The following is a 27,934-nucleotide window of genomic DNA, read 5'->3' as shown; positions in this document are numbered from 1 at the left end:
GTTGCAGTGAGCCAAGACTGCACCATTGCACTCCAGCTTGGGCAACAAGAACGAAACTCCTTCTTAAAAAAAAAAAAAAAAAAAAAAAAAAGAACCTTGTTCTGAATGATTTGGCTAGTAAGAAATAAAAAAATTACTGAGGTAAAATGTGAATGGCATATTTCAGAAAATACAAGTGCAATTTCAGTTTACATGTGGCATGAAAACTCATGATGAGTAAACAACGAATGGGTGAAAAATTGTAATTTATTGAAACTCAACTCAAAAAATATAAGATGCTGTAGTGTACAATATATTACACAAAGCACCCTCAGGTGCACATTCAAGTCAAGTAAGAACTCCATATCCCTTTCCCTAGCCCTCCCACCCTGGGACCTTAGTATTTGTTCCATATACAATCATGCACACTTAATTTGAAAAAGGAAGCCCCAGTATATTTTGATGTATTAATTAGCACCAAACAAGTGTACAGTTCCATTTTTTTAATAAACAAACAAAAAATAAACCCAATCATTAAACCAAACTGGAGAGCTAATGGACTCAGCCAATACTGCTGACATAGATATTATACATTCATGTAAATACACAGCCTATTCTACCTAAACAACGGTGTGGCTGCTTCTCAGCCTTTGTTCGAGTTGGCAAATGTCCCCATGTTGCAGTGTTGGAGCCAATCTGTTACTAAAACAAAATTGCTACTTATGAACTTCCTACACAAAGCTCATCTGTCTTTTTTGTTGGAAATAAGTCTAAAATTGGTGTGGAAAACTTAGATCTTTCAAGAACAACCACTGGCCGAAGATAATGAAGCTGTTTTAAGGCAAGCTCTCCACAGTCTGTTAATGCTTTGTCCAATACAACCCTCAGGTTTTCCAAGGAAGGAACTGTTGTTGTTTCAGCTACTATTAAAGGTGGGATTGCAGTCAGGTTCTCATGAATTGTGGAGTCACTGGAAGAATGAGGTATGTCAACTTCAGGTTCATTGTCATTCACCATATTATTTGCCACAACACTCCCTGTTAAATCATTACTGGACTGTGAAGAACTACTTAATGTTAAGTGCTCTGAAGGCTCCCAATCATCAAAATCATCTTCTTTCTCTTCACTTTCCTGAATAAATTTCAGAAATGAAGATTCAAATCCCATAGGTTTGTAAGTCTTCAAATCAAATGACCGGGGCTGTGAATGTTTCCTAAAATTCTCTTTCGGGACATGGGTTGGATTTTTTACAATGTTTTCTTGCCCTGAACTATGCTGCCTGGTTTCTGATTCTTTGATCCTTGGTAAAGGCAGCTGGAAACTTGTGAAATAAGTCCCATTTTCAGTCCCATTGGGATTAGGTATGGAATTTTCTATTTTACAAGGAGGAGGAGGCTGAACTATATTACACTGTTCCAGGGAAGTGGTTTCTGAACTATGATTACATTTCAAAGTTCCCCTGTAGAGCAGAGTATCTGCATCAAATACTGAGCTGCTTTCTATGCACCCTTTCTGACCTCCATCCCTTTCACTTGAATGACAGGAATCAGTGTTCTGGATGGGTGCACTACTGTCACCCAGGGAATGGCTGTGTTCTGTGCGCTCTGATTCACAGCTTCTATTTTCTTCTTTCTTTATACAGAGATCTGCTTCAGAAGGGGGTTCCTCCTTAATTTTGGTACCATACTTAACGCAAACAACAAGGTTCTCCATCTGTTGCTCTAAATAGGCACTACTCATCTGATGAGTGCGTTTGTAATGCCTCACAATGCTGCTCTCCAACTTCACCACAGATAAGCATCCTTGAACCATGCAGGGGTACTGTGTGTGCTCAGAGTGCTCCACACACATATGGAGGGCCTCAGCTCTGGTTTTAAAACTTATTGGGGCTTTCTTTTCTTTGATTAAGCCACATTTTTTAGCCTTAGCACTAAATGATCTCCTGGTGGTCTGATGTTCATGCCCCTGAGTGTCAGCTGTTTGACATACCTTTTCACTCCTTAGTAGTCTCTCATTTGCTACTTTCTGGCTTCTAAACAAATCATCATAATAGTCTTTATGTCGGTAATATACATGTTGTGAGTAATTACTGCGATGGGTGAAAATCTGGCCACAGCCATTAAGATCACAATGAATTTCATAATCTGAATGTATTTCCCCTTCAATATTATGCTGTTCCATCAAGTGGTGCTTCAACTTGTTGAATGTATAAAAAACAGCAGGGCACTGAGGCTGGTTACAAGAAAACCTTGCTGCAGATTCAGCTTCGGAAAGTACTTTAGGCTCTTCAATATGGTCTAGGTTATGAGAGTCGCTACAGTGCTTAGCAAGAGCTTTGGAACACAGGAAGCGTTTATTACATTCCTTATATTTGCAAGCAAATATCTTTTTACATTTGACAAGTTCCCTTTTGGTTCTTGCTTTGTCTTTCTCTAAACATAACTGTTCTTTGTTGTACTGATGTACAGTTCTGTAATGGCGAATTAAGCCTTTTAGATTGGTGAATGAGGAGTTGCAAGTTTTATGAATACAATGGAATGGTTTGTGGTATTTATTCAAAATATAACACAGATTTCCTTTAGCAACAGTTCGCCTGCTACCTCTGCCCTCTCTTCCTTCTTGTTCTTCTCTATGGCTGCCTATTGGTGATGAAATGTCAGATGTTTTACTTTCTGTTTCTTCACAAGATGATTCTAAATCTGTTTCAGAACTACATTCATCCTTTTTAGGATGACAGTGTGGTTTCTCAGAGTTACTACTGGGATCACCTCCAAGTTCTGCAGAACAATCACCTTTCAACCTATCTACTGAACATGGGCCTTCATGATCACACTTTTCATTATCTAATAGTTTGTGAGTTGCTCTGTCACTGCCAATTTGATGTTTATTTTTATAATGAATCCTAAGGTGTGTTTTTCTTGTAAATGACCTTTGGCAAATATGACATTGAAATGGGGAATACCGATGTTGGAACATGGTTAACTGAAGGACTTTTTCTTTTGAATAATTATGCTTTTTAAGATAATGCATTAACAGAGCCTCTCTGGTCACAAATTCATATTTGCATCCTTGAAGCTCACAGAAAAATGGCTTAGCCGCCAACTGTGCAAGGTACTGACTTGGCATATTTTCATCTTGATTCTGAAAATTAAGGTCTGAGATAGATGAAACTGATTGAAGAGACTTAGCACCACTGGATGGGTACCCCTGCAATGACCCTGAGAAAGATCCATGTGTTATTGAGTTTTTCAAGCTTAGATGTTTCAAGCGTAACAGAAGTTCCAACATGGTATCCTCTGTACAGGGCCTTTTAGAAGCACAAATGGAGGATTCTGAGGAGTAACCTTGATGTTCTCGTTTACATTTAATGTGAATATTGTGATCTAGACCTTCATCTGGGGAGTCACTGTTTGTATCTGAGCAGGGTTTAGGTTCTGCATCCAACTTTTCAGTTGTCTGATTATGTTCATTACCCAAAGAGGGAAACAGATCTTTCGTCTTTATCTTTTTTGGCTTGAAATGGTATGGATGAACCTTCCGTAAATGTTTCTGCATTCCTCTTGCATTTTTGTATGTGGAACCACAGCCATCAAAACCACAGGTAAACTTAGTCCCATCAAAACAAACTGCCATACTGGAACATTTTTCTTTTAAACTGGAGGGCCCAAAGACTTTCTCATTAGATAACAATACATCCTGCATGGTTTCAGAGTGATCTAGTGTGTCAATTAGCTCTTCATTCATTGAAGTTGAAGAGCTATGACTTAACTGATCACTAGAATTACTGTCACTGTTTTCTTTCAGGTTTTCTGCAGTTTCTGTATCTATTTGAGAATTAGCTGATTCTGCACAAAAAAGATCTTCAGGTAAATGTGACTTAGCAGTTTGGTTAAGTAGATGGGGCTGATTAATACAATCTTGCTTTTCACCTGTTGTAGACTCCTCAAGTTTCACTGATTTCTTTATGTCTCCATTTGAATTTTCAACGTTATGCATTGAGAGGTGATTCTGGTATTCAATTTTGGAGTAATAGAACTTTTTACAGCCAAGAAAGTTGCATGTGTAAGATGCATCCCTAAAGTGTTGTGCTTCATGGTGGTAAAGCTGCCCCAAGTCACTGAAAACAATATTACAGCCATTTAATTCACATTTATAACGCAGATCGTCATGCTTTTGTTTATGGTTAAGTAGTTCATTTACTGATCCAAACCTAGCATAGCAATCTATAGATACACACATATAAGGCTGAGGCCCACAATGCACTTGTTCGTGCTCTCGAAGGTGAAAAGCAGACATAAAATGTCGTCGACAGTAAGTACACTTCTCTCTTCTATTTTTCATATCCAAGTAGTGCTTGGCATTTTCATCATTATTTTGGTGTTCAGCTTTAAGATGCACACTTAAGTATTTAAATTGCTTAAACACACGGGAACAGTCTGTACCGGGACATGGATACAAATCTCTGTCTTGCAGGTGGCAATCTTCTAATTTGCTGAATGTGACATATTCATGAGACTCTCCTTTGGCTTGGTCATTCAATGAATGGTTTTGCTCTGGGATTGCAGAGGGGCTCTTAGGACAAATACCCTTTTGAGAGCCTTTTAACAGTAATTTCTTTTTAGAGCGGTCCCTTCTGCTTGGTGGCATTTTAACATGCTCCATCACATGAGGAACAAACATTTCTTTTCTCTTAAATTTTTTAATACAAACTGGACAGGTGTAAATTCCATCTTCCATATGCATCTTAGAATGATGAAGAATTCTAGCCTCTATACATTCCCGCTTACATAACAAACAGAAAAACTTATACTGAAGCCACCTCTGATATCTTTCAGAAGAGCCAATGGGTTTTTTGTCTCTTTTCTCCTTATGCTGATCTGTCAAATCTCTTCTTCTATATTGTTTATCTTCTTTACCCTCATCATAGTCACTGAGAAATGACTCTAAAACATCTGTGTCATTAATGGACATTTCATAGCCACTTAAATCATCATCAGAATCTGAGGCTTCTTGTCCTAAAAGTTGGTGGCAGTGTCGTTTTAAAGTTTTCCAGTCCCAAAACTCAGGATCAAAAGGCCAGTGGGCTTTTAAAGCTAGTAAGAGCTCACATCGAAGAGAATTTGGAACCGGTGCATTTTCTTCATCAAATTTTTGATCTGGTTGCAAATATAGTTCTTCTAACATATTAAATCCATCCAAACTGGGTTCAATTAAGAATTCTGTAAGCTGACAGGCTCGTCTAACTTCTAAATCTTCTGGTAAAAGACAGGCAATTGTTTTACAAACTGATGCCTTCATTTCCTCATCTTCACTTGATCTGAGTTGAAGAGCTCTGACACACAGTAAAATTGACACCCCAAGACCAGTATCTTGTGCCTGTAAGTAAAAGACGATAAAAAAATTATTTTTTTGCATACAGAAAGATTACATAACTTTCACTGATAAGGAATTTTAGCTTCTAACAACTTTTAGAGTTCCTAAATTTTATCTTAAATCTTTCTTCATGAAAGTTATTTAGATATTTCTTGTCTCAACATGCAAAGAACTGAATTAGATGCTACAACTATGAACAATGTACATTTACTAGGCACTGTGTATTAAAGCAGTTCCTTACTTCCAAGGAATTTATCTGTACCCCGAATGCATAAACAATAAATGCATGTGAATCCAAAGAAATTCAGGATAAAAAAGGTCACTGGAGGATTCAAAATAGAATGATGTTGAGTAGAGGGGCAGGGTTTAAAATGGCAGCAACAGGAAACACAGGTATAAATGTGAGTCTAAGATTAAATTCAATTTAAGAAATTCTCTTTGGCCGGGTACGGTGGCTCACGCCTGTAATCCCAGCACTTTGGGAGGCCAAGGCAGGTATATCACCTGAGTTCGGGAGTTTGAGACCAGCCTGACCAACATGGAGAAACCCCATCTCTACTAAAAATACAAAATTAGCCAGGTGTGATGGTGCATGCCTGTAATCCCAGCTACTCGGGAGGCTGAGGCAGCAGAATCGCTTGAACCCGGGAGGTGGAGGTTGCAGCTGAGCCAAGATCACACCATTGCACTCCAGCCTGGGCAACAAGAGCGAAACTCCGTCTCAAAAAAAAAAAAAAAATTCTCTGTATCATGAACACTTGGATTTTTCAAAACTTCAAAGATAAAATAAATGATCCTCTCCATTTCCTCCTGAAAGAATTTGGTAATTTATAGTCACCGTCACAGGTGTACTGAATCTCAGCTTTCCAGGGAAAAAACAGAAATCAGAAAATCTTGCTATGGCAGCAGGTTCTCAGAAACTAGTTTAAAATTAGGAAGACCTGGTCATATGTGATAAAAGCTTGGTACATACAAGATAACTCTTTTTATCTGACAGGCTGAAATAAAATGCGAAAATGACATGAGCAAAGAAAAGCAAGATATGTCAGAGTGGCTTAAAACGCACTGCTATGAGCAGAGACTTTAGAATCAGACTTTGACTGCCTTTGAACCCCAGCTTCACAATAAGTGAAAAGTTCTCAACCTCTAAACTTCAGTTTCCTTATTGGTAAAATGATAACAGTAACGGTAATAACAGATTTTCCTCCTAAGGTTATAAAGATGAAATAATAACGCTGGCACATTCTAACTATTTAACAGAATATGATTTAAAATAACGGAGTAAATTCCACTGTTTAAATCAGTAAACAATTTGCCAGGCATTTAATTCTGTGTTGGGCATCATTCATTCTAAATGCTGGGAACACAAAGAAATCACTGTCATTGATTTACAGAACCCCTACTACACCCTAGGCACTTACTTGAAATAAACTTTTTTGCACATATTATCCTCATTTTATAGACAAAAAACCCCCAACACTCAGAAGGTTAAGTTGCCCAATGTCACTAACTAGTGAGCAGAGGAGCAAGGACTTAAAAGCATTTAGGCCGGGCACGGTGGCTCACACCTGTAATCCCGGCACTTTGGGACGCCGAGGCAAGCACATCATTTGAGGCATGGAGTTTAAGACCAGCATGGCCAACATGGCAAAACCCCATTTCTAATAAAAATACAAACAATTAGCCAGGCATGGTGATGCAGGCCCAAAGCCCCAGCTACTTGGGAGGCTGAGGCATAAGAATCCCTTGAACCTGGGAAGCAGAGGTTGCAGTGAGCTGAGATCACCCCACTGCACGCCAGCCTGGGCAACAGAGTGAGACTCTGTCTCAAAAAAAAATAAAAAATAAAAAAAGATATTTAGCCTGAAGAGTAGAAGAGATGTGGACTGGTAGGTGAAAAGGGAGTGAGTGAGTGTAGAATCCCTTGCAAACTGAGACTCCAACTTTTTTTTCTTTAAAACTAATCAAGCGTAATAGTGAGAAGGGGGGAAAGAGTAGAACAGAGTTCAGTCTGTAACTGTGAACAATCAACTGAGATAACTCCCTACCTTTCAGATGAGCCGAGACTCTAGCTTTTTTGAAAGAGAGGCATTACCTGGCCTATATCAGCTAGGATCTGGTTCTGTTGTGAATGGCAGACATCCCACAACAGTAGTGGCCTAAAGAATATAGAAGTTTCTCCCTCTCATTTGGAATGTAGTCCAAGTAAAACAGGCCATGTTGCTTTGGTGGCTCCACAGGACTAGACCATGGGTCTCTTGACTTATTAGGATGATGTGATATAAGTTTATCATTTGTAAGTAAGAGCAGAGAGGACTTGGGGAAAGTCAGCTAAATTTTAAAATAATTCACAGTTTCTCAACAAGTTACTAACTCCTTTTGGAAGACTGTGAGGTGGACAGCAAAGAATGGCCATTCTTTCTTAAACAACCTAATCTGGCTGGGATGGTAACATTTGAAAAGTCACTAACAACACTTTTCAAAGAAAAGTAACCAGAAATACTATTATATATTCTAAACAGATATGCCAAAAAGTTACTGAAAGTAGTGAATAAATTTGAATCAGGATATGGAATGTGGAGCTGAATTTTGAAGAAATTGGTGGGTCTTAAACCAGGAAGGTGAGGGAGGGATCAAGAGTGACTTGGCATACTGTTGCAAGCGCACACAGGATATAGCCAAGTCATTTAATCTTTTTTTTTTTTTTTTTTTGAGACAGAGTCTCACTCTGTTGCCCAGGCTGGAGTGCAATGGTGTGATCTTGGCTCATTGCAACCTCTGCCTCCCAAGTTCAAGCAGACAGGTGTGGCAGCTTACACCTATAATCCCAGCACTTTGGAAGGCTGAGGTGGGAGAATTGCTTGAGGCCAGGAGTTGAGAACCAGTCTGGGCAACAAAGCAAGACCCTGTATCTACCCCTGCTCCCCACCAAAAAAGACTACACGTGTAGTCTCAGCTACTCTGGAGGCTGAGATGGGAGGATTGCTTGAGCCAAGGAGTTTGAGGCTGTAATGAGCTATGATCACACCACTGCACTACAGCCTGGGTGTCTACACCAGCGAGACCTGTCTCAACCAAAAACTGAAAACTAAAGTCAGAGATGGAAGATGTCAGGTTTCACGCACCAACTTGTTGCACCCTTGCCGCCTGAAAATAGAGGCAAAGACTGAGTGTAGCTTCTAGTACCTGAGAACAGACCCTGATTGGCAGCCAGCCAGAAAACAGAAACCTTAGTCCTACAACCACAGGAACTGAAATCTGTCAATGATAAGAACAAGCTTTGAAGTGGATTTTCCACAGAGCCTCTGATAGAACTTAGCCCGGATAATTACATTTTAGCCAATATGATAATCTTAGAAGAGAATCCTGCCACATTGTGCTGGATTTCTGATTTACAAAACTGAACTGATAAAAATGGACATTGTTTTAAGTATTAATTTTTGTGATGTTATTCAACAATAGAAAATTAGTACCTTTATTAAAGATTTAAACAAAACAAAATGTTCTAATGGCCAGTTATAAAGTAATTGTTTAAACAGGCAAGTTCTATAGTTACCTTGAAATGTTCTTTTTAAAAAAAAAAAAGACCAAGTCTCACTCTGTCGCCCAGGCTGGAGTGCAGCGGTGCAATCTTGGCTCACTGCAACCTCCGCCTTCCCCGTTCAAGCGATTCTCCTGCTCAGTCTCCAAAGTAGCTGGGATTACAGACACCCGCCACCATGCCCGGCTAATTTTTGTATTTTTAGTAGAGACAGGGTTTCACCAGTTGGCCAGGCTGGTCTCAAACTCCTGAGCTCAAGTGATCCACCCGCCTTGGCCTCCCAAAGTGCTGGGATTACAGGCTTGAGCCACCGTGCCTGGCCTCTTAAAATGTTCTTAATGTGACAGGAGACACAACTTCATTCACAGTAATTAGAAATAAATATCACCTAACTTGTTTGACCATCAATTTGTTTCTGATTAATTATAGGAAGTCAATCTGGAGAAACAGTCAGATGTGGTCAATTCCATTAATCTTATTAAAACCCATTATTTCTTATCTTCCTTTAAAGAGAATTTCCTGAGAAGTTATCTTCCCACTCATTTCTTTCCTCCAGCTACAGTTAGCAGAGAAGGCATAAAGTACTCACTTCAGTTTGTATAACTCTAATGAGGCAAAATAAATGCTGCTGCGTTTTAGCTATGACACCAAACTGACGACAGCGCTCCAAAAAAGTATCTAAAGAAGGGTCAATTCTTCTTTGCAGTTTACTCCAAAAAAGAGTCAGTTCCCTATAAAAAAAGAAGATCACGGTAAAACATTTAAAGTAACTGGTATTTGCTGCCCTGCCCCCGGCAACCCAATTTTTTGATCTGTAGAAAGCTGACAGTAGAGAAAACAAAAACTAGATTAAAAGCTGTCTATATTCACCACTGCTTTCTCCCAAACTGATAAAATTGTTAAGAATCCTCCGTAACAATTCCCTGACTTCTCTCTTGTGTTTGGGGGGAAAAATAAAAACAAAACACTACATCCTTAACAGTGGCATTTTAAAAAAACTTATTTAGATCCCATGTTGTTCTAAAAGGTTTTATCCTTCACACTGGTAATTAATATACTGATTGAATTAAGCCCTGTCCTAACAGGCAGAGATAATCAGACATCACTAAACTAAGAACGAAATATATATACAACAAATAGACACTCTAATGGTACACTTCGATACAGTGATCTTAAGGGCCCTTTCCAGATCTAAAATGTCAGGATGCTACTTAGAGCCTGTAGTTTGGAATGGTTAAATACTTCCAGCGAAATAAGTAAAATGGCACTTTTTGGAAATGGCTAAAATACAGGAATCTCACAAAGATTCATTATGGAAACAAAAGGAAAGCTTGAAAATAATAAATTAAACAAAAACATTTAATGGGTAAAACAAGCAAAAAAGCATTAGAAACTCAACAATGCCAAGGATAGAAATGCTAATGAGAATGTAAAATGTGAATGCAAGGAAAGCTAATAGTGAAACTAAAAAGAATGTTATCACTTCTAATAGCAAAACTAAAAAGGCCAGGCATGGCGGGTGGCTCATGCCTGTAATCCTAGCATTTTGGGAGGTGAAGGGGGGCAGATCACTTGAGGTCAGGAGTTCGAAACCAGGCTGGCCAACATGGTGAAACCTCATCTCTACTAAAAATATAAAACTTAGCTGGGCGTGGTGGTGGACACCTGTAATCCCAGCTACTTGGGAGGCTGAGAACAGGAGAATCGCTTGAACCCGGGAGGCGGAGGTTGCAGTGAGCTGAGATAGCGCCATTGCACTCCAGCCTAGGCGACACAGCAGGATTCCATCTCAAAAAAAAAAACAAAAAAACCCACTAAACTAAAAAGAATGCTATCACTTAATACATGTGGCTCTTTTAAGTAAATCAATGGATATTGATTAAATAATTTTCATTTAAAAATCTGTACTTTTTCATAAGCCAATTTAAAAACACTGATATCCTATATTGCTATTAACACAGACTGTTTCCCAGAAAGTTGGCTACAAATCCAAAGCTTAAGAAATGAAAACATGTAATTTAAAGTAAATATATTTAACAGAATTTATTTTCTTGTATTTCTAAAGAGGGAACTGGGGCTCTTGTAAGGTAATTTTTTTTTTTTTTTTTTTTTTGAGACAGAGCTTTGCTCTTGTTGCCCAGGCTGGAGTACAATGGCACGATCCTGGCTCACCACAACCTCCAACTCCCAGGTTTAAGCAATTCTCCTGCCTCACCCTCCCAAGTAGCTGGGATTAAAGGCATGTGCCACCACGTCTGGATAATTTTGTATTTTTAGTAGAGATGGGGTTTCTCCATGTTGGTCAGGCTGGTCTCTAACTCCCAACCTCAGGTGATCCGCTTGCCTCGGCCTCCCAAAGTTCTGGGATTACAGGTGTGAGCCACCGTGCCCGGCATAAGGTGAAATTTTTAAGTAGTTACAAAACTTGCTTCAAAGATTGAAATGAATATATGGTGTCTCAAAAGATAAATGACTGGCCGGGCGCGGTGTCTCATGGCTGTAATCCCAGCACTTTGGGAGGCCAAGGCGGGTGGATCACAAGGTCAGGAGTTCAAGACCAGCCTGGCCAACATGGTGAAACCCTGTCTCTACTAAAAATACAAAAATTAGCTGGGTGTGGTGGTGCATGCTTGTAATCCTAGCTACTCAGGAGGCTGAGGCAGGAGAATTGCTTGAACCCGGGAGGTGGAGGTTGCAGTAAGCCAAGATTGCACCACTGAGCTCCAGCCTGGGTGACACAGCAAGACTCTGTCTCAAAAAAAAAAAAAAAAAAAAAAAATACATGAATGAAGCTTAACAGGATGGCAAATTTGAGCTATAACAAATACAATTAATTTAAAATGCCTTTAAATATTTGCCTTTATTTGGCTAATGCTACTTTACTAACCACAAGAAGTGAAAATTGAGATAGCCAGCTGTGAAAATAGCCACCAGCCAGGCAAGCTGGGATAACTGTTCATTTTAAACACACAATTGCTTTATTCAGATTTAAGCACGTTAAGTAATAAAAACTTTTGTAATCTGTCATATGTATGTGAAATCTGTCCTATTTGAACAGAACAAAAATTATCAAAGCCAGTAAATCCTGATTATAAAGATAAACGAGTAAATGATGTCAACTATCTAAAATTTACTGCAGGGCTGGGCATGGTGGCTCATGCCTATAACCTCAGCAGAGGATTACTTGAGGCTAGGAGTTCCAGACCAGCCTGAGCAACACAGCAAGACCCTAAAACCAACCAAACAAAAAAAGCTTAGCCACTCTTGGTTGGGACCTGTAGTCCCAACTACTGAGGAGGCAGAGGCGGGGGGGCGGGGGGCGGTCATTGAGCCCAGGATTTAAGGCTGCAGTAAGCTGTGATCTCACCAGTATACTCCAACCTGGGTGACAGAGTAATATCTTCTCTCAACTAAAATAAAATTCACTAACTAAAGCCGGGCACACAGGCTCATGCCTGTAATCCCAGATACTTGGAAGGCTGAGGTGGGAGAATCACTTGAGTTCAGGAGTTCAAGGCTGCAGTGAGCTTCGATTTTGCCACTATACTCCAGCCTGGCAACAAAGTTAGGTAAATCCATTAAAGTGGTAAAAGGCAGGTTGAGAATTAAGGTCTCTCAAATAATTTTTTTTTTTTTTTTTTTTGAGATGGGGTCTCACGCTGTTGCCCAGGCTGGAGTGCAATGGCATGATCTTGGCTCACTGCAACCTCCGCCTCCCGGGTTCAAGTGATTCTCCTGCCTCAGCCTCCCTCGAGTAGCTGGGATTACAGGCGCCCACCACCACGCCCAGCTAATTTTTGTATTTTTAGAGACGGGGTTTCGCTGTGTTGGCCAGGCTGGTCTTGAACTCCTGACCTCAGGAGATCCGCCCACCTTGTCCTCCCAAAGTGCTGGGATTACATGCATGAGCCACCGCGCCTGGCCTTTTTATTTATTTATTTATTTTTTGAGATGGAGTCTTGTTCTGTTGCCCAGGCTGGAATGCAGTGGCATGATCTCGGCTCACTGCAACCTCTGCCTCCCAAGTTCAAGCAATTCTCCTGCCTCAGCCTCCTGAGTAGCTGGGGACTACAGGCGCACGCAACTATGCCCGGCTAATTTTTGTAATTTTAGTAGAGATGGGGTTTCACCATGTTGGCCAGGCTGGTCTCGAACTCCTGACCTCAAGAGATCCACCCACTTCAGCCTCCCGGAGTACTGGGATTACAGGCTCAAATAGTTTTTTTCCTCCCAGATGAAGTCTTGCTCTGTCACCCAGGCTGGAGTGCAGTGGTGCGATCTCGGCTTACTGCAACCTCTGCCACCCAGGTTCAAGCGATTCTCCTGCCTCAGCCTCCCTAGTAGCTGTGATTACAGGTGCCCGCCACCATCCCCAGCTAATTTTTGTATTTTTAGTAGAGACGGGGTTTCAGCATCTTGGCCAGGTTGGTATTGAACTCCGGAATTCGTGATCCACCCGCCTTGGCCTCCCAAAGTGCTGGAATTACAGGCGTAAACCACCATGCCTGGCCACTCAAATAATTTTTAAAACAGTAAGTCAGAACGTCTAGGGCTTGGTTTATTCCAAATTAAGTATTTCAGGCTCCAAGTACGTTAACTCCAAATAAGCATGATCAAAAATGGGCATTTTATGGTGTATTTTGTAAAAATATTTGCACAGTTATAAATTGATGTAAAATGATTACCCACCCAGATATATAAACATGCCTGAAACCACGACAGCCAGTATGTTACTCATGAGGATGCAAGATGTCACTTCAATCATCCATTCAAATCTGTACACTGGAACACTGAAATCAACATCCAATAGTAACCTACAGCCTGACAGATCAAACATGCACTAGGATAAGTTCTTCTTCAATTACTACAATAATGTGACTTTTTTTAAAAAAAGCCAACCACTGAAAATCATGGAAAATGATTCCATTTTATGTATGCTTCCAATGTTCAGATGATCTACTACACCCTTGATTTAGCCCATCACCTAGCTCATTTCAACAAATTATATATAAATTTATAAAAATCGGAAAGGAAATTTAGCTCTGTTAACAGCAAGAAACACATTTTGGTAGGAATTTAGCTACTAAGCAAGAACTTTAAATTACTCTGTGTTTTGGCCAGCGTGGTGGCTCACCTGAGGTCAGGAGCTCAAGACCAGCCTGGCCCACATGGTGAAACCCTGTCTCTACTAAAAATACAAAAAATTAGTCAGGCGTGGTGGCTGGCACCTATAATCCCAGCTACTCGGGAGGCTGAGGCAGAGAATCACTTGAACCCGGGAGGCAGAGGTTACAGTGAGCTGAGATTGCACCATTGCACTGCAGCCTGGGTGACAAGAGCGAAACTCTGTCTCAAAAATAAATAAATACATACATATACATATATATATATATATATATATATATACACACACACACACATACATACATATATATACATACATATATATATACATACATATATATATACACACACATACAAACATCACTCTGTGTTTCTACATAGCAAGAAGCCCATGAAGTCCAGTTAACATGTTACACGGAGATTCAGAATTTAGGTATTTTAGGAATGAAGAAAATAAAACTGTGGAATTAAGGGATGATCATCCCCTAAAAAAGACTATTATAGAAAAAAATTTTTTTTAAAGCTATTACAATAATTGACCCCCATGACCTCTTTTCTCTCCCATACAATTCTGTTAAATAAAACACATATGCTAGTCTTCGCCAGTTACTGAGGACACAACTGTGAATTAGACAACATATTGGTTGGTATATCACAGTCTAGCTGGGGCAGAACAGACATGTAACTACATCTGAAGAAATACAAATGTGTTAACACAAAATTTAAGCTTAGACACATTACAGAAAGCAAAAGCCAGTCTATCAAATACTCACTGAAAGCTTACTGTGGAGGTTCAAAGTTCAACTTTATGACTTTAAAATGGCTGCAGTAATTACACCTCTCTATATACAAACATCATCTCACTCAAAATGGTCACCTTTTTCAAATACACGACTATTCCAATTATGTTACCACTGAGAGGCATCTACAGGGAGCTTACTCCTCTAGTACTTCTTTAATTTTCTTCAACAGCCAAAAATCTTTTCAGGTCAAGATTAATAAATAAGTTAAACAATAACTGCTATAAAGTTTAAAACAGCTTTACTTTTTACTGTGGTTTGTAAATATCTCTGAGGGAAATTTCTAAAAGAATAAAAAATGTTCTGAGTGACAGTTACATAGTTTTTTGTTTTTGTTTGGGTTTTTGAGACAGCGTCTCATTGTGTCACCCATACTGGAGTGCAGCGGTATGATCTTGGCTCACCACAACCTCCACTCCCAGGCTCAAGTGATTCTCCTGACTCAGCCTCCTGAGTAGCTGGGATTATAGGTGCGCACCACTACCATCCGGCTTTATTTATTTATTTATTTTTTTGAGATGGAGTCTCGCTCTGTAACCCAGGCTGGAGTGCAATGGCACGCGATCTCGGCTCACTGCAAGCTCCACCTCCCGGGTTCACACCATTCTCCTGCCTCAGCCTTCCGAGTAGCTGGCACTACAGGCAGGCCCGCCACCAGGCCGGCTAATTTTCTGTATTTTTAGTAGAGACAGGGTTTCACTGTGTTAGCCAGGATGGTCTCGATCTCCCGACCTCGTGCCGCCTGTCTTGGCCTCCTAAAGTGCTGGGATAACAGGCATGAGCCACCGCGCCCGGCCTTTTTTTTTTTTTTTTTTTTTTTTTTTTTTTTTTTTTTGAGACGGAGTCTTGCTCTGTTGCCCAGGCTGGAGTGCAGTGGCACGATCTCAGCTCACTGCAACCTCCTGCCTCCAGGGTTCTAGCAATTCTCCTGCCTCAGCCTCCAGGGTAGCTGGGATTGCAGGCACACGCCACCACGCCTGGCTAATTTTTGTATTTTAAGTAGAGCTGGATTTTCACCATGTTAGCCAGGCTGGTCTTGAACTCCTGACCTCAAATGATCCACCCGCCTCAGCCTCCCAAATTGCTGGGATTACAGGCGTGAGCTACTGCACCTGGCCAATAGCTACGTAGTTTACATTTCAAATATTATCTTCATGGTAACTACACTCAAGAATGATACTCCCAAGAAATAAATTCTAGCATATGTGTTTAAAAATAAGCATGACTACTTTTATTATTGTATTTTAACTTTATTGTCACATTTAAAAAATACTGATATCTCTCTTATCCAAAATACCACTTAATTTAAAAGCTTTTTTCTAAACAAATACTCCTTATGTCCCACTACCTCAAGCATAACAAAAGAATCTATCTCATATGAACAGAATTCCTGTGATTAATTTTCCTTAGTAAAATTAAATGGGTTTTTTTTGGGTTTTTTTTTTTTTTTTTTTTTTGAGACAGAGTCACTCTTGTCTCCTGGGCTGGCTTGACCTCAGCTCACTGCAACCTCTGCCTCCCAGGTTCAAGTGATTCTGGTGCCTCAGGCTCCCAAGTAGCTGGGATTACAGGTGCCTGCCACAATGCCCGGCTAATTTTTGTATTTTTAGTAGAGATGGGGTTTCACCATATTGGTCAGGCTGGTCTTGAACTCCTGACCTCAGGTGACCCACCCACCTTGGCCTCCCAAAGTGCTGAGATTACAGGCGTGAGCCATGCCTGGCCAAAATTCAATGTTTTATGTTATTCTAATATTCTAACTCCAGCATCCCACTAGCAAAAAAAAAAAGCTTTCGAAAACAATGGAAGGGGAAGAAAAAAAAGATGTGGCCAGGCGCGGTGGCTCACGCCTGTAACCCCAGCACTTTGGGAGACTGAGGCAGTGGATCACAAGGTCAGGAGTTCGAGACCAGCCTGACCAACATGGTGAAACCCAGTCTCTACCAAAAATACAAAAATTAGTTGGGCGTGGTAGTGTGCACCTGTAATCCCAGCTATTTGGGAGGCGGAGGTTGCAGTAAGCCGAGATCACACCACTGCACTCCAGCCTGGGTGACAGATCAAGACTTCATTTCAAAAAAAAAAAAAAAAAAAAGATGCGATTGCTCCTTGAATTGAAAGAAGCTTCCTTTTAACAAAGTGTGAAATGACTAAGATTTTCTTTCCTTTACTCATTATGGCTCCTGAGGAGGCCACAAAGGGAACTCTCTGTTGATCTCTTCCTGCTACAGAAGAACAGCATTAATCCTAGAGCCACTAACAGCTCTGGAAGGGTAAATGGTGGCTGACTGAAGAAGGGGAGAAAAATTTTAAACACAAACTATAACACATTCTATATATGATTTAATTTATTATTTGTATTGAAAACCTAGCTATAATGGTGGATATTTTTTCATTATAAAGAAATTATATTTAAGTCCCTATCCCACTATCTCCTTTCTCACAGGAGGTATAACTCTGGCAGAGTGGATTTGGTGGTAAAAAACTACAATTTGAATTTTGGCCTATGCCAAGAAAACAAGTATACAGAAGAAAAGCACTGGATTAGAAGTCTAAAACCTGGGCTTGAATCTCAGCTCTCCCACTTTAGCCTTGAGACCATGGACAATTACAAGTTTTCTCTGGTCCCTGTGATCCCCCCACTGCCTCACCTGTACAATGATTATTATGAGGACTGGGTGAGATTACAGTACACAAAATTTCTACATAAAATAATAAACAGAAATATAGTAACATACAATGGTATTAACCATAAAACTATAAAAATAGACAGACAATCCAGAGGGAGATCAATGAGGGCTGAAGTACACAAAAGGCTTTACTAGGTTTTCCTATAAACAAAATGCTCATTTCCAATTTTAAGCCATCCTTAGGTTCTGAAATACTCAGAGCTCCTCTAATCAAGATAATGCAAATCCAACCCATTCTTAGAATTAAATCTCAAATATTACTTCCTCCCTGACACCTTTAATAATCTGGTATACAGTGAGCACCTCTCTCTGATCTCCTATAGCATTATCCATACCACTAATCTGATACTTACTGACAGAGAGTCTTACATTTTAGAGGTTTCCTGTGTATCAGGTTTGTCCCTTTGGCCTAAATAGATTCAATACAGTTAGAATGAAAGAACCACGGATACACTTACTGTTTCCTTTTTAGCAACTAAGTATTCTGTAGGCAAACAAGATATAAATTGAATTAAAACCAAAATAATGCAATTCAACTATATAGTTCCAAAGTTGCAAAAGAGATTACTATTCAAATGAATTTCCTTTTTTAGTGCTAGTTTGACCTAGAAACCTAGATAATTTGATCCTTTTCATTTGTGGGTTCCCAAGAATGGGGAGTGACTACCCAGAAGATACTAAAAAAATGAAAAGAAAAACAATCTAACACAGGTTTGTTTCATATTGACAAAATTTTATCTTCAAGGTAGAAGACATATTGGAGTTAACAGACAACCCGTTATGGGATGATCAAGAGGAACATTTTACCTTTTCTTGACTAGATTAAACCAATGATATTTTTAATTAAATGATTGTGTGTGGAAGCAAGAAGCTATTCACAGGTCATGCTAGGTTTTAAATTAGAAACAAATTAACATTTTACATAAACCCTAAATGCTATACTATGTACCAACAAATAAAGAGTGCAAAACTGAATATACTTACCAAGAACAATATACACTTGCAGTTTGGAGCTGCTGGGTAAGGTAAGTCGTACAAAGAACAAATGCTGTGTTATCCTGCCCCTCAGATTCCAGATTACAAATGATGTCTAGTACTTCCTTGCAGTCGACCTTTGCAATCTATCAAAAATGAGATGACTAAGTCAAAAAGAAAATGGTGACTTTTCAGTAAACTCTGTTATATAATGTGAAACTTCTTAATGAGGCAAAAATTAGAGACATAATTTTCTCCTGCTAATGAATGAGTCTTCTGGCATGAATATTTCACATAAGAAAATATTAAAGAAGGGAACAGACACTATAAGGAAGTTCTACTACAGTCTCAGTACAGATAACAACATTTTTGCAGTTTAAAAAAATTACTTACAAACACTGCTACCATATAGATGAGTCAAATTATATATAATAATCTCAGGTTATTTTTACCTGAAGTATTACTATCTTTTTTTTTTCTTTCCTGTTCCTGTCTTCCCCTAGCATCTATGACCACAGTTGGGTCACTCTGGTTACAGATAGTAAAACATATGGCTTATCCTCAATGTCAGTGGGGCTAAAGGAGGCCAGTTCAGGAACTGTTTTAAATACAAATGCTACATTAACATCATTTTTTCATAGAAGGAAAATATCTAGTGTATTAATGAGTTTTTCAGACCATCAAAACCCTTTTTAGAAATACATCTTTTCATTTATATGATTTAAGTCTTAAAAAAGCAAACAAAAACCCTCTGGACAAATCAGTCAAATTTTTCTGGGGCTCCTTTCCTACACTGAAAAAGAGTATAAAACAAGTGAACTAGACTTTAAAGACCCTTTCTCTCTTTTTTTTTTTTTTTTTTTTTGATACGGAGTCTTGCTCTGTCACCCAGGCTGGAGTGCAGTGGCGTAATCTCGGCTCACTGCAACCTCCGACTTCCAGGTTCACGCCATTCTCCTGCCTCAGCCTCCTGAGTAGTCACAGGCGCCTGCCACCGCGCCTGGTTAATTTTTTATATTTTTAGTAGACGGGGTTTCACCGTGTTAGCCAGGATGGGCTCGATCTCCTGACCTCGTGTTCCGCCCGCCTCGGCCTCCCAAAGTGCTGGGATTACAGCCGTTAGCCACCGCGCCCGGCTTTTTTTTTTTGCATCAGAGCAAATGAGGTAAACAGCTCATCTCCTCCAGAGTGCTACGCAGTTACAAGGGGGTGGTTCTAAGGCTCTAATTTTAGTCATCTCTTCAGGTAGGTGCAGAAAGGCTTTTTTTAAAGCTCAGCTCAAATGTTATTTTCTTACAGAATCCTTTCCTAACTTCTAAGGTCATGTTATTTGGTTTGCTGTCAAACACTCTCAAATTTCTCCTTTGTAGCACTTATTTCTAGAACTTTTTTTTATTTTTTCAAATAAGTTTTACTGTATTATCTTGTTTTTTGTCATATCTCAACATGGCAAATCTGTAAGACTGGCAAGGCAGGCAATATTATTTCTATTTCACAAATAAAAAATGAGTCCAAAGTTCATTTTTATATTAAAAATGTATAAATTGGGCTATTTATTCTGCCTTGGGCCAACATTTAACCTACTCATACTGGCCTTTACCTTTTATTATTTTTAGTTTTTTTTTTTTTTCTTTTTTTAAGACAGTGTCTTAATCTGTTGCCAAGGCTGCAGTGCAGTTAGGGTAATCACGGCTCACTGAAGGTTCCACGCTTCTGGGCTCAAGCGATCCTCCTGCCTCAGTTTCTCAAGTAGTGGGGACCACAGGTCCCAGTTTTTTTCTTTTTTTTTTTTTTTTTTAATTTTTGTAGAGATGAGGTCTCACTATGTTGCCCAGGCTGGTCTCAAACTCCTGGCCTCCAGTGATCCCTCCTGCCTCAGTCTCTCAAAGTGTTGGGATTATAGGCATGAGCCAACACCCTGGCCCTATTATTTTACTTTTTTATGCACTTTCACTATGGCTCTATAGCTAGACTATAAACTTGAGGACAAGAGCACAGCTCTATAAATAATATCCCAAATCCACTGTAAACAAATCCTGTAAGAAGAAAAATAGCCGTATCAAAATGTATGTGCCTAGCAAAGCAGTGCCATTTGCTAAATACCTGCACTGTGCTAAGTACTTGAGATGAAAGCCAATCTAATTTTTTGCCCTAATGGATATCACAGTCTAGTCAGGGTTATTAGTAAGGAAGCAGTTACTAAGAATTAAATAGCTATAATGAGAGAGTATACTTTTTAAAAATACCTTTGGTAAGAAGAATCTAACCCAAATTTGGGGACCAAAAAAGACTTTCTGGGTAAAGTGGCACCTAAGATGAGTAGGAATGAATGAGTAGGAATAAGCCATGGGAAAGAGAGAGTGAACTGAGAAAGATACTCCAGGACAAGAAGAAAAACACATGCAGTGGCCTAATAAGAGTGAGCATGGCATAGAAATAGAAATAAAATATTTCAGTATAGTTGTGGGTAACCCAGCAATACTGTGGGAGCATCAACTCTTGAGAGTTGCTAGGAGTAGAAGCACTTTTGTTTTTCTTTTTTTTTCTTTTTTGAGACAGAGTCTCGCTCTGTTGCCCAGGCTGGACTGCAGTGGCGCAATCTCGGCTCACTGCAACCTCTGCCTCCCAGGTTCAAGTGATTCTCCTGTCTCAGCCTCCCGAGTAGCTGGGATTACTACACCACGCCCGGCTAATTTTTTTATATTTTTAGTTTCACTATGTTAGCCAGCATGGTCTCGATCTCCTGACCTCGTGATCTGCCTGCCTCAGCCTCCCAAAGTGCTGGGATTACAGGCGTGAGCCACCACACCTGGCCAGTACTTCTGTTTTTCTATTATCATTATCTCTATGCCTTCTAAGTTACCACAGGGATTGTTGGTAAACATGCTCCTGCACTGGCCTAAACAAGCAAAGTTTAACTTTCTCTACCAACATCTCAAATTAAACTTAACTTTCTCCAATTATGCATTTTCAGCAAATACTAACATCCTTTTAATTAGCTCTTAATATTGCTGTTTACCTGGCATTTTAAAATACACGAATATGCCTGATAATGAAATTTCTCATCAGGAGGTTCTTAACTCCTAAGCATGGTATCTCACACACACATTTTCATTACCTATTAACTTGACTGTTTTACTTCCATCAAGGTTTCAATTGTGAAGGCGGAACTAGTTTATAGTGGGGGCTTTGTATAAGCTTCCAATTCAAAAGCTCATTTGCCTTGCACCCACTTATCTGAGCTAATAACAGGAATATCACTCTAGATTTATTTTCCACTTTCATTTAACTAAATGAGACATCTGATCATTTTTACAAATGAGAAAAACTGAAGCCAGAGTTTTTTCACATCTGTTATCTGTTCCTCCTTATAGATTCTAAATCCCTTGAAAGCAGGTACTAGATCTTATTTTATACTTTTATCCCCCTTAGCACCTGTTTTAGGATCTTCACATGACAAGCACTCAGTTAATATCCTTTGACTTGAAGAGAATCTCAGTATTATGCCCCAAATACCTGTACCTTCTTGAATATAGAGGAAAAAAGATACAATAAAGAAATAAAAGTAAATAAATAACTGAAAAAATTCATGTAAATTAAAATAACACCTCACTAATAAAATATGGTTATACTACTTGTCCTCAGTCTTTTGCAATAAATACCTAAGACCACACTAAAACACAAATATATGCCACAAAATACTTCTCAGCTAAAGTAAATTAAAATGAAGGTCACCAACAAGCTTTTGAGAGTTTTAATGAGTATCTAGGAAACATCTTATACTTAGATACTGAAACAATTTTTTGTTCTTAAATATAATTTCTAGTCCTGCAGCTTACAATTCTATAGCTGGTAGGACAAACTGAACACGTGTTTCAAATAATCAATTATGTTTACTATTTTACCACTAAAATGTAAGTTCCCTGAGGGCAAAAGTCTGTGTCTTTCACCACTGTATCTACAGTGCCTACAACAGTGCCAGGCCCATGAATGAACATCAATAACTATTTGTTAGAATGAAAAATAACTAAGATAAATAACATGCAGAATAAATGGGACAGAAGACTGAAGACAGGAAGAATAATATCGACTGAAGTAAGCCACAAAGATTCCAAGGAAAAGAATTCTTGGGGAGATAGCAGACTCTAGATGGATAGGGGAGAGTGTAGCCCAAAAATAAAAAGCTGGAATGAGCAAACTAATTAACGTGAGAGTAATTGTGGCATGTGAGGAGGGAAAAGGTTATCTGATGTAACGGCAACGAGTGATGTCACGTAGCTGACATTCAGTGAATGAAAGGTTAAATTAAACAAGTTTAGAGACTTAGGATAGAGCTAAATCATACACTGGGGGAAAGACAGACTGAATAAAGCCATGTCACAGAGTTGTGCAGTTTTGCATGGCACAAAAGTAACCAGCCAAAGGAGTTAGTGGGAGCTGAAATTCAGTCCACTTGTCAAGCCCTAATGAGGCTTTTGCCCTCAGAAGACGGAACACCTTTGAAAGGCAACCATATGAAGGTGGAGTTAGAGGGTGATGGTACTTTTGGCTGATTTCCACGAAGTTATCATGCAGGCCAATGATAACAGAAGACTAAAGGATCCAAAACTTACTCGTGGGGTTTTATGGGGAAAACAGATTTTGTTGTTTTCACTTGGGTATACATCCAAAAGAAATCACTTGAAATCCGTAGTTTGATTAATTACTATTTACTAGATTTCTGCTAATTACAAAAATATTTACGATAGAAAACCTAGAAAACAGAATAAAAATCATCCTTAAATCTTACAACTCAATGATAACCAATATTAACAATGTGAATTTTTTTTCCATTATTATGTCTACATACACGTTGCACAGCATGGGTTTAATATGTGACTACTGCAAATATGTACACATTTTAAAGAAAGGTGATACTATGCTGGTTATATGTTACTTCTTTGACCTTATGCTATGTTGTGACTTAAGCAGGAGTTGGGTTTTTTTTTCTTTCTTTTTTTGAGACGGATTGCTCTGTTGCTCAGGCTGGAATGCAGTGGCGCAATCTCAGGTCACTGCAACCTCCACCTCCCGGGTTCATGCAATTCTCCTGCCTCAGCCTTCCGAGTAGCTGAGACTACAGGCGTACGCTGCCGTGCCCAGCTAATTTTTTGTATTTTAGTAGAGATGGGGTTTCACCGTGTTGCCCAGGCTGGTCTTGAACTCCTGACCTCAGGCAATCTGCTCGCCTTGGCTTCCCAAAGTGCTAGGATTACAGGAGTGAGCCACCGCATCTGGCCCATTTGTTTTTTACTATAAGAGACAGGGTCTTGCTCCATGGCCCAGGCTAGAGTGTAGTGGTATGATCACAGCTCACTGCAGCCTGGAACTCCTAGGTACCAGTGATCCTCTCTCCTGCCTCAGCCTCCAAGGTAGCTGGGACTACAGTCACACACCATCATGCCCAGTTTATTTTATTATTTTTTTGTAGAGATGGAGTTTCATACTGTTGCCGAGGTTGGTCTTGAACTCCTGGCCTCAAATGTTCCCCCAACCTAAGCCTCCCAAAGAGCTAGGATTACAGGCATGAGTCACCATAACCAGCCTCAAGTAAGAGTTTTTACATTTGTATTCAACAGCCCAGAAAAACAGGAGAGGGTGAGGAGAATATAGAGGCAAAGAGATCAATAAGAACAGAAGTGGCATTCGTGGACATTCTGGCATTCTTGTCTCTCTTTTTTTGAAGACAGAGTCTCACTCTGTCACCCAGGTTGGAGTGCAGTGGCACAATCTCAGCTCACTGCAACCTTTGCCTCCTGGGTTCATGCAATTCTGCCTCGGCCTCCTGAGTAGCTGGGATTACAGGTGTGTGTCACCACACCTGGCTAATTTTTGTATTTTTAGTAGAGACGGGGTTTCACCATATTGTCCAGGCTGGACTCGAACTCCTGATCTCAAGTGATCTGCCCGCCTCAGCCTCCCACAGTGCTAGGACTACAGGCGTGAGCCACTGTACCTGGCCTGGTCTGTGGTTTTCTTTCTTAGGATGCCTTTGGTTTTAGTATCAAAGTAATACTGGCTTCATAGCATAAGTTGGGAAGTGTTCCCTCTTTTTCTATTTTTTGGAATACTTTGTGAAGGACTGGTATTAATTCTTCTGTAAATGTTTTGTTCAGTGAGGCCCTGTGGATGTGGGAAAATTTTAAATTACCCTCTTTACTAGTCATAGGTATATTCAGATTTTCTATTTATCTGTGAGTCAGTTTCTGTGGGTTTCTCTCTTTCTTTTCTTTCTTTTTCTTTCTTTCTCTCTCTCTCTTTCTTTCGACAGTTTTGCTCTTGTTGCCCAAGCTGGAGTGCAATGGTACAATCTCGACTCACTGCAACCTCTGCCTCCCAGGTTCAAGCGATTCTCCTGCCTCAGCCTCCCGAGTAGCTGGGACTACAGGTGCGCCACCACGCCCGGCTGATTTGTTTTCTGTATTTTTAGTAGAGACGGCGTTTTACCATGTTAGCTAGGCTGGTCTCAAACTTCTGGCCTCAGGTGATCCATCTGCCTTGGCCTCCCAAAGTGCTAGGATTACAGGCGCTGAGCCTCCGCACCCGGCCTCAGTGGGTTTTATCTTCCTAGAAATTTGTTCATTTCATCCAGTAATGTAATTTGTTGGCAAACAGTTGTTAAGAGTATTCCTCCTTTATAATCCTTTTTATTTCTGTAAGGTTGATGGTATCTCCTTTTTTATTCCTGATTTGAGTATTCTCTTTGTTCTTGTTTAGTCTAACTGAAAGTATATCAATTTTGTCAATCTTTTCAAAGAACTAACTTTATTACTTTTCTTTATTGATTTTATATTCTCTATTTCATTTATTTATACTCTAATCTTTATTATTTCCTTCATTCTGCTTGCTTTCAGTTTAATTTGCTCTTCTTTTTCTAGTTTCTTAAGGTGAATCATTAGGTTATTGGCTTAAGATATGTCTTTTTTAAAATCAACATTTTACAAATAGAAATTTCCCTCCATAAATATTGGTATGTTGTGTTTCATCATTCATCTCAAAGTATTTTCTGGGCTGGGCATGGTGGCTCATGCCTGTGGTCCCAACACTTTGGGAGGCTGAAGTGGGATGACCACGTGAGCCCAGGAGTTCAAGGCTGCAGTGAACTGATTGTGCCACTGCACTCCAGTCTGAGGGACAGACTGAGACCCTGTCTCAAAAACAACAAAACAAAATACAACAAAAAGTTATTTTCCAATTTCTCTTTTTTCTTTAATCCATTGCTTATTTGGGAAGGTAGGTTAAATTTTGCTTATTTGGGAAGGTAGGTTAAATTTCACTTATTTGCGAATTTCCCAAATTTCCTTCTGCTATTGGTTTCTAATTTTATTTTACTGTAGTTAGAGAACATACTTTATATATTTCAATCCTTTAAAATTTATTTAGGTTTGTTTTATGGGCTAACACATGGTCTATCCTGGAAAATAGACCATATGCATTTGAGAAGAATGTATATTTAGCTGCTGTTGGGTGCAGTCTATAGATGCTTGCTCAGTCCAGTTGGTTTATAGTATTGTTTAAGTCTTCCATTTCTTTGTTGCCTAGTTGTTCTACCTATTATTCAGAGTGGGTATTAAAGTCTCCAACTCTCATATTTGAATTGTCCGTTTGCCTCTTTGATTCTGCTATTTCATGCATTTTGGGCTCTATCATTTCTCAGACTCGACAAGTTTGCTGATTCTTTCTTCTGCTAATTCAAATTTGATGCTGACCTTCTCTAGTGAATTAACTTGAGTTGCTGCACTTTTTGACTTCAGAATTTCATTTTGGTTTTTTATAATTTGTCTTTTTACTGATATTCTCTATTTACTGAGACATTGTTCTCATACTTTTAATTCTTTTTTTTTTTTTTTTGAGACAGGCTCACTCTTGCCCAGGTGGGAGTGCAGTGGCGTGATCACAGCTCACTGCCGCCTTGACCTCCCAGGCTCAAGTGATCCTCCCACCTCAGTCTCATGAATAGCTGGGACTACAGGTGCACACTACCACACCCAGCCAATTTGAAAAAAATTTTTGTAGATATATGGTCTCTACATGTTGCACATGTAGATGTTGCTCAGGCTGGTCTCAAGGGCTCATCCCACCTCAGCCTCCCAAAGTGCTGGGATTACAGGTGTGAGGCACCTCACCTGGCCTCCTTTAATTCTTTAAGCATGTTTCCTTTAGTTCTTTGAATATATAGTTGGGCCTCGCTATTTGCAGATTCTGCATTTGTGAATTAGCCTACTTGCTAAAATTTATTTGTAAAACCCCCAAATCAATAATCAGAGCACCTTTGTGGTCACTTCACAAACATGCGCAGTGTGACAGAAAATTTGAGTCACCTGACAGGCATATTACCAGCTGAGGTCAAAGGTGATATTCTTATGAGATTTCTTTCTTTTTCTTGAGTAAAACCTCCTCAGATTGCTGTAAAGCCTTTATTTTTCAGAGTTCTAAAAAAGTTAATCTTATTCACTCTCTGGTTTCAAATGGTGATAACTTAGAACTCTTAATTTCCAGCTCAGACGTCTCCTCTAAGTCTCACATTGTGTGAACACTGTCTGTTGTTTCTCTCCCTTTTGTCTTGTTCATTCTTGTATCCCCATTGCCCAGCAGACACCTCCAATGAATGTATACTGAATAAATGGAAGGCATTTCTGCATTATTTCTTGTAATTACATGTGAATCTAAAATTACCTCAAAATAAAATATCTAATTTTACTTAAGAAAAAGGATCACCTTGGCCACTGCAGAAAACAAATTAGGAAAAGGCAAGATTAGATACAGTTAGAAAGGTTTCAGAATAATCAGGCGATTAAACAACAGTAATAACAGGCATAAGAGGCAGCCAACTGGCATAACAGAAGGTGGGTACAGGCAGCATACTTATGTTCCTAAGTTATTTTCCTGCTTAGGCTATCAATGTAAACTAGTATTCTGGCCAGTGCCATTAATATTTTATCATTACCTTTCTCTAGAATAGTGGTTTTCAATGCAGTATTTCCCTGATTAGTTCTGAGGTATACTGAAAACAATTTGTTCCTAGTAACAGATTTTAAAAATCAAAGTTGATAAATGTTTTATTTTTTCAAAAAGTAGATTTAAGCTTATTCATATAATAATACTTCATTCACTTGCATCCTTGAGTAGAAGAAAGGTGGGAGTTACAGTTAGCAAACTTATATTTCAAGTAACCCTAGATATCTTTGGGAAAATCATCTGTTAGGTTCAAAGACATTACCTGTGAAAAAAGAATACTGACCAGTTTTAAAAATATCAGACTCCTTTTAAACTGCAGTAATGCTACAGACCAGTACTATGATGCTGCATGGACTTTGTATATTTCTTAAAGAAATAAACGGTCACCAATGCTTCCACTTAAACCCTATCACAGTGTGTATCTGAAAGAAGGCTGAAATGTCCTGCTGAATTCT

General features: G+C 39.3%; 1 protein-coding gene across 1 annotated transcript in view; it reads right to left on the bottom strand.

The window, feature by feature from the left end:
* Positions 1-228: 228 nt before the first annotated feature.
* The window catches only part of RLF (rearranged L-myc fusion), a 75,617-nt gene continuing 47,911 nt past the window's right edge, over positions 229-27,934 (bottom strand). The window contains exons 6-8 of the mRNA XM_030823548.1: positions 18,492-18,628; positions 9,483-9,624; positions 229-5,355 (exon numbers count right to left, since the gene is read on the bottom strand). Coding sequence (XP_030679408.1) covers positions 700-5,355; positions 9,483-9,624; positions 18,492-18,628 — 4,935 coding nt within the window. The 3' untranslated portion in view covers positions 229-699. The remainder of the gene's footprint in view (positions 5,356-9,482; positions 9,625-18,491; positions 18,629-27,934) is intronic.

Source organism: Nomascus leucogenys, chromosome 12, assembly GCF_006542625.1.
Source record: "Nomascus leucogenys isolate Asia chromosome 12, Asia_NLE_v1, whole genome shotgun sequence".
Taxonomy (NCBI): Eukaryota; Metazoa; Chordata; class Mammalia; order Primates; family Hylobatidae; genus Nomascus; species Nomascus leucogenys.
This window is presented reverse-complemented; position numbering and strand designations above follow the sequence as displayed.